The sequence below is a fragment of the Coturnix japonica genome, chromosome 23 (genome assembly GCF_001577835.2).
Source record: "Coturnix japonica isolate 7356 chromosome 23, Coturnix japonica 2.1, whole genome shotgun sequence".
Taxonomy (NCBI): Eukaryota; Metazoa; Chordata; class Aves; order Galliformes; family Phasianidae; genus Coturnix; species Coturnix japonica.
The window spans coordinates 924,884-932,797 of NC_029538.1; the positions used below are offsets into that span (position 1 = coordinate 924,884).

Genomic DNA, 7,914 nt, shown 5'->3' on the forward strand with positions numbered 1-7,914 from the left:
GGTAACAACTGAACTCCTGGGCCTGTGCCCCAACAGACTGTGTGCCCACAGAAGGCAAACACTGTGGGTTGTCTTGCTCCTTATCTTAAGGGTTTGGGAGCCCAAACCATCCTGGATGGATTGATCACTCTCCAAATTAGAATACAATGTGCACAGAATCAATCCTTGTAATGATCATTAATGATGCTAGTGCCGTACCTTATGCGTTGCTCTGATTCAGCCGTTTCTTTTTCCCCATCTGGTGCAGAAGATAGAACCCAGGAGCCCACCACGCTCACCCGGCACCATGCAGCCCATCTGCTTCAGACCCTTGCAGGCACCTCACGAACTTCACGCCCACAGCCGAGGAGAAGAGAATGTCTTCAGCCACCTCCCACTGCACTCGCAGCAGCTCACAAGGACCCCGTACCCCATGATTCCCATTGGGGGCATCCAGATGGTCCAGGCCAGGCCAAGCACCCACCCCAGCCTGGTGCCCAGCTCCGTAACGTCCCTGCCAGGGGGACACTTTTCACCTGGCGGCAGTAGCTTCGAGGAGCCATGGGTGCCACGGGAGCCTTCATCTGCATCTGTGTCCCCAGTGGCAAAAGTTTCCAAATACGCGCTGTCCCCAGAGCCTACAAGCAGCGAGTGCTTGGAGGAGAAGATGAGGACTAGAGAGCTTAAGCAAAAGCCAGACCCGGAGGAATACAGGGTAAAAGTGTTTGCTGAGCCCAGCCCCGCAGAGCAACCGGGCCGCTCAGCATCCCCAGCCGACCCCAGCACCACCCGCCAGCCCTCTCCAAAGCCTTCGACGAGCGGGGATGACCCCTTGACTAAGCCGGGCAAGAAGCAATGTGGCAGCTCGAGCAGCCCTTTGGAATCACCACACTGCACTTTCACCTCCGAGCTCCCATCCCCGCCGCCGCCCAGCAGCCCTCAACCCTCCAGAGAGCCCTGCAGAGCCCCCAGGAGTCCCCACACAGAGCCCACAGGCGTAGGTCACGTTCAGACAGAGGCGGATGACAGCACGGGCAGTGCTTAAGGCCCCGCCGTCTGTTCCACCTTTAGGCTTCCTATGTAAAATCAACAGACATTTTCAACACTATTTCCTTTAGTATAATCATCGCTATACGAAGCACTCTAGTGAATGACCAAACCCATGGAAGTTTCCTGGTTTTCTTTGTCCCGGTCTGGTATTATCTCCACATGTATGCAGTTACTTGTGCCTTTTTCTATACCTTTTGTTGCTTGAAATGTACAAAAATGTTTGAGGCTGTGAATATTTTTTTAGAGTTTTTTGGAAAGGGGTTTGTTAGACCTTGTCTTTTTCTGCCATTGAGGTGTGTGTTCTTATGGGCCTGAGAGATGCAGAAAGGAAAGGGTTAAGCATTTTAAGAGGAAGAAGATGCACTGAAAACAAAAACAAAAAAAAAGAAAACTTTTTTTTTATATATTGATTCAATGATTAAAAAGAAAACCAAACCCTCGCTCCTGTGTACAGAAGTTTATGATTCGTATTTATTACATGCTTTATTTAATTCTCGCAAAGTGCTTGTTGGGTTTTTCTTTTTCTCGCATCCTGTTGCCTATGGTTGTGCTTTAAACACTTGAGACTGCTTTACATTTGAGAAACGTGTTTACCCTGAACTTGTAAATGAAGCTAGCACTTCCTCAAGGAGGAGGGGGGGTGGGGAGGGGGGCTGTTTGCAGCGAAATTGTCGCTCCAAGAGAAAAGCTCATCATGAACATCTCTCCCTCCTGCAGAACATCAAAGCACTTTTTTTTTTTTAAGTTAAAAAAAAAAAAAAAAGAAGAAGAAAAAAAAAAGATAAAAAAAAGGGACACACACACACAAAAAAAGAGATAAATTCTTCTTCAAAAGATTTACCTGCAAGAAGGTAGGAATGTATCGAATGTAGCCCAGTCTTGGGCTTCATCCCTCCATCCCCATCGCTGGGTCTGGAGCCCTCTCCATGGTCCTGGAGCCCCTCTACCCCTGGCTCTAAGGGAGGTTCTCACCCTGCAGCCATTTCTCCTCCCTGGCTTTTAGGTGGTGGATGAGTTGCTCCATCCCATCCCGTGGGTTTGCTCCTTGAGTTTTAGGGATGCTGGAGGAGTCTGTGCTCTGCTTGGTGACTCTGTGCTCTGTTTCCTTTGTATTTATTTATTTAAGCAGAACATGTCGCCCTCATTGAGCAGACGGGCCCTTTTGGCTTATTTTGGAAGGAAGAGTTACAGTGCTTTGCAGTCAGCGCGTTCTGCATGCATGGTGACTTTTCCAAGAGCAGACTTTCCCCTCTGAGCTCCCATAGCAGAGCAGCTGCCCTGCTGCCCTCAGATACCAAATACAGACACCGACGGAGTGGCTCCGTCCATGCGCTTTGAACCATGGCCATTGGGTATGTGGCTTCCCCAATGGACAGCAGAGGGTTATCAGAAGATTTTCTGATCTATGAAATCTGTACAGACCCCCCTTTTTTAAGAAAAAAACTTAAAAACCAACAACAAAAAAAAAACCAACAAAAAACTTTTAACTGCAACAACAGCAACAACAACAGAAAATAAAAGAGAGAAAGAGAGAAGATGAAATAAATATTTAACCAGTGGATCAGTTCTACCTTCTTTCAGAGCTGTTCCAGTTTATCGGGTACGTAATACACGTTTTTTTGTTTTTTGTTTTTTTTTTAAAAAAAGAAGTTTAAAAAATAAATAAAAATAAAAAGAAATAAGAGAAAACCGTGAATGAGAACATATTTCCTTGCCAGACTTGATGAGCTACGAACTGTTCCCGTTTCACGGGCAAATACTATAGATTTTTTAACAGTCTGTGACTTCTTTTTTATTTTAATTAATTATTTTTATTTTTTGCTTTTCTTGTAAAGGGAGTTAAGTACAAAAGGAGATATCATGGAAATAGCATTAAGGCTGTGACACCGACCAAAACAATGTCCAGAAAGAACCCGTGTCTACCTTAATCAGCACTTCTATTGAGTTCCCCTTTCTTCCATCTCCCTGGGCCTAAGCCTGATCCTGCTCCCATATTCAGTCAAGTCCCATGGCAGAAGCCAAGGCTGCAAACCCAGTTCAGCCCAATGCCTCTGCTCAATGGAACCATAGGCACCAGTTTCAATCCCTCCCCCCGAATTGGAACAACACTGAAGAGTGTTGACTCCTCTGTGTGCATCCCTGACCCTAACCCTAACCCCGCCCCAAATTCAGCACTGGGTTCAGATTTCCTGGCTTTTGCCACCTTTTTCTGCCTTGTCACACTCTTAACATTATTCCAAGGTAGCTTTTTGTATTTAATTTTTTTAAAAAATATATATACATATATAAATATATATATATATATAGCAACTGTACATAAAGAAAAGCAATGCAGCAGTTGTGCACTCAGCATTCTGGTTTCATTTGGTGCGTTTGACATGAACTTTGGGCTAGATCAAATTTGCTCAGCTTTCTGTAATTGTATTTTAATCCTTGACCTGTTGGCACTTGGCACGGGTGTGGGTTTTTTAATTCCTTCTGTCATCCCAAACAGAAGGAAAACAAAAACAAAACAAAACCTAACAAAACCCAGAAACCCCTCAGCACGTTGTTGTTGTTGTATTTCTTTTGGTTTTGTTGGTGTGGCTTTTTTGTTTTTTTTATGATGATGACTTTTTTAAAGCTTTTCCAGAAGCTCCAGATGAGTTCTGCATCCCAGCTGCAGAGCATCCCAGCTGCCTTTGGCTAAAAACCAGGGTGAGGAGGTGCAGGGGTTGTGCAGCAGCGATGCTCCATGGGTTGTGCCCTGCAGCCACAGAGTAGGTGCATGTGGGGACAGCCAAAAACTCAGGGGCAAGGTGAACAATCTCAGCCTGGTCCTGCTGCCCAGCGGGCACAGTGGGGAGGCTCTGGCTGGGGTGACATGGTGCTTCATGCGATACCTAATGGGCGCAATATGGCCTATTCTAGGCAAAAAGATTCACAAAAATATATATATTAAAAATAATAATAATAATAATAAAAAGATATTTAAGGGCTACTAATCCCGCCGACAGCTCAGAGCTCTGCGGGAAGGGCACCAGCATCTCCGCTTGTGGGCAGGGCAGCATCTTGGAACTGCCCCATTACAGTGGGGGGACTCTGAGCACTCTGAGTGCCCCCAGTGCCTCTCACCCATGTGTGTTGGCACCGCACTGCACCTTTCTGCAGGTCTGGAGCCCCCTGTTCCTGCTATTTCCTACTTGGAGCACCTGCTGTCCCTGCTGGCTATTTCCTACCGCTCTCTTCTTGCTGGGTGACAGCTTTTTGCTGCGTTGGTTTCTACGCAGGCACTTTGCAGAGGCAGGGAGCAGCACTATTTTGAAGAGAATGTATTAGTCACGCAAGTAGGCAAAATGAAAAACCAAAGCTCAACCCTTGCTTTCCATCAGCAGGTGGAGATAAGCCCTCCTGCTTTCCATCTGTCAGAGCTCCTTAGTGCACAGCCAGGTGTCCCCATGCCCCTGAGTGCATTGCTCAATGGCAAACTGTTGGTCTCACATCCAAAAAATGATTTTGCAAGATCTTGTCCCACAGTCTTAAGTCACTTATTGAGACCATTTCATTGAGTATCCAGAGTCAACAAAGCACTCCTACATGGACTTGTGCTGAAGCACTCCACAAATTCCTGTAACGTCCTTTTGCTCAGAGCTCATCCTGAGTTCTGCTATTTCTGTTGAGGTCACAGTGATCTGTAGGACATAGGGCCACCTGAATGGCTCTGTCTTTCACGGGGCTGCCCTATGTCCTGCACCCCATCTATGCCACCTCTGATTACAAGTTGTTGGCTGGGCACCCAGTGACAGCAACAGGAATCCCTTATGGTTGTGATGGAGTGACCATGACTTTATGGCGCGTGGCTGGGGAACACATTTCAACACTTTCTTCTTAAGGGTGTCCTTGAGGTCTCACTGCTGGTGGTGACAAATGCACCCCCTGTCCCCATTTCTGTGTACATTGGGCTCCATTGTTTGGGTCTCCCTGAAGCCAGCATTCAATTCTACATGGTTTTTGTTTCCAACTCACAAAAGCAGCACCTGAACAAGCAATATATTTGGTGACGTGGAAATCATGATAGTTATTCCATGCAAAATCCTAGAGAATTTGATCTAGCCCTGTTATGTGTACTTGCAGTATCACTGCTTACGTGGGTTCATCATGTGCTTCTCTTTTTGCTTCGTTCTTTTTCCCCCGTATTTTCATCTGTTGCACAATATTTACAAATAAAACCATATTGTAAATTATTTACAAAAAAAAAAAAAACACACACAAAAAAAAAAAGGAAAAAAAAATAAAATAAAAAAATCAGTCCTGATGGCATAAGACCAATCTGTTTTCATTACTGAGATATTGAGATATGATGGCACTTACGATCACTTTAGTAAATGTAATGTAAAAAATTAATAATAATAATAATAATAATAATAATGTGTACGCAAATTTAATATACATGGTCTCATGTAAGATAAATATTTGCCTTTTTTTCTAAAAGGTGTATGTATTCTGTAAGTGGAATAGTCTGTAGAAAGTTTCTATATGTTCTTAAAATGGCAATACATTCCAAAAAGGTACTGTAAATATGTACAGCGTACAATGTAATTTGGTAGTTTTGCCTGTAAGTTTATTTTAACTCCGGTTTCTACACTTGCATCTTGCAATGTCTGTATGGTTATATCAGTGCAAAAAAGGGAAAAAAAAAAAAAAAAGAAAAAAAAAAGAAAAGAAAAAAAAAGCAGGTAAAAGCACAGTCTGATGTATAAATAAAAAAAAAAAGACAAGAAAAACAAAACCAACAAAAAAAAAAGGTAAAAAGAAGAAAAAACACTCAGTATTTGATGTTTGTGACTCTTATTGTAAATGACATCTGTACTGTGAATGAGAAGTTTTTACAAGTATAATATTGCCTTTACTACAGCTCAGATTGTCTGCTCAGTCTGAGCATATTTTTAAAAAAATAGCATGTTGGAATAAATTTTTCAATCCCAACATATTTCTATTTGCATGGCTGGTAGTCTTTCATTTCCATCTTATTTATCACAGTCTGAGACTTGGGTTGGAAGATTCGGATATCCCATTAAGTTGCAGACCCCCAACCCCACTGCACTGAGTGGTGTCCCATCCAAAATGCCACACAGGCACTGCTGACATTTCCCTGCAGCAGTGATGCAAGGAATGCTCTGCAGAGGCTGGATCCAACTTAGTTCCCCAAGGGAAGACCACCAATGGAATGCAGCACTGGGTTGGGGTTTTTAAGTGATGCCCCCATTCCTGGATGTCTTTGTGCCACCTCCTTCCTGTGTCCTCATCAACTTAAGTGCATTGAGGATCCAGTGCAGCCATCCCTGCCTCAGTTCCATCTGGGGGATGAGGGGAGACTCTGTGCAGGGCTAAGGCTCCAGTGCTGCTCCTGAAATGAGCATGGCCATTCAAAACAAAAAAAACACACAAAAAAGCCCATAAAACTAGAAAAAGAAGGAAAAAAATGGGGAAAAAAAAGGGTAAAAAATAAAGCCTTGATTTCCTCCTGCTAATTGTCCTCCCGAGGAAGCAGGTTACCTTCAGCCCATCCATCCCCTTTCTGCTCCAGCAAACCCTTCCTGCCATGCAGCTTCACCCCGTCGCCTCCTGCTCTGTGCTCAGCCTTTGATGGACGGCTGCAGACAAGTTCAGAGACTGAAGCAGGGGGAGGACTTGCAAAATAGGTCAAGGATGGCGAACTCATCTGATTTCTAGTGGTGACCTTGCAGCTGGGGCTGCATCAGTCAGTGGAACCAGCTGCTCCGTGTCCAAACATCAGAGCTGCACAGCACTGGGTAACAACCCCCCCAGGGGTTCTCCCATGCTGAAAGAGCTGAGTGAGGTCTGGGAACTGTGTGCTGAGCTCCGGGTGCTGAGTGTTGGCAGCTGAGCTCTCTGTGTTCCTCTCTGCATCCCTTGATCAGCCCAGCACTCCTTATCCCAAGGACTGAGGCTGTGCGATGTGCAGTAGGTGTGTATCCACCATTTTCAGCCCATGCATCTAAAGAGCCCCAGTGGGCACAGAGGAAGGTGTGAGAGTCACGGCCTGGGGAGGATCAATCCTTTATGACCCAAATAACACCTTGTATTGTCCTTTATGACAGCAGAAAGCAAGGAGTGCTGGCAGATGGCCACAGGCAGGTGAGGTTTGTTCCAGACATGCTGCCAGCTCTTCCATGTGTGCTTTAGCAACTCCATAGAGGAATGATGGGAAAAGTTTATCCAGTTCTTAAAAAGAGAGTCTTTAATGGTGGAGAGAGCTGCCTGCAGAATGCAGTGCTTAACCCCTGCTAATCTCCCATGCCTGGAACCACTTTGGTTTACACAAATCTTCAATGGCCCCAGTGCATCAGATATCCCAAGCAATTCCTACCCCCTTTGTTTTCAAGACACAGAGACCAGACTTTTCCTCCTCTGTGAAGCCAAATGTGGCTTCAGAATACAAGAAGCAGTTCCCCACCACTGTGTGGAGGGTGGGACAAAGCTCTAGAAATCACTGCTTCTGTCTGGGAGCCTAAAATTTCTTCAGTTCTTCCAAAGCACCAACACCCTGCGGTGAAGCTCTTTCCTACTTCTGAGGTTCAGCCTCCCTGCAGCTCAGAAGCTTCACTTGAGAACCTAAAAGATATTGGAATCATAGAATCATTATGTTTGGATGAGACTCCCAGGAGTCCAACTATTGACCCATCACCACTGTGCCCACTAAACCACGTGCCATTAAACCATTAATTCTTGTTATAACTGGACCTTCCTGTGCATTACATACGAGCACTTTCAGGAGCCTGATCCTTGACATCTCTTGCCTGAAGGAGGTGTAGTAGTTCACACAAAGCTTATGAAGAACAAACAAAGAGCACATAAACCTCACAGGTTTGGTGCTTTATCTCA

General features: G+C 44.9%; 1 protein-coding gene across 8 annotated transcripts in view; it reads left to right on the forward strand.

Moving 5' to 3' along the window:
- Positions 1-5,275, forward strand: part of HIVEP3 (HIVEP zinc finger 3) — a 204,550-nt gene extending 199,275 nt beyond the window's left edge. For 7 of the 8 annotated variants that reach the window (XM_032448947.1, XM_032448949.1, XM_032448950.1 and 4 more), the window contains one exon: positions 248-1,024. In XM_032448947.1, coding sequence (XP_032304838.1) covers positions 248-1,024 — 777 coding nt within the window. Of the gene's footprint in view, positions 1-247 lie in introns of all 8 variants that reach the window. The other variant, XM_032448946.1, reaches the window with a different exon arrangement.
- The last annotated feature ends 2,639 nt before the right edge of the window (positions 5,276-7,914 follow it).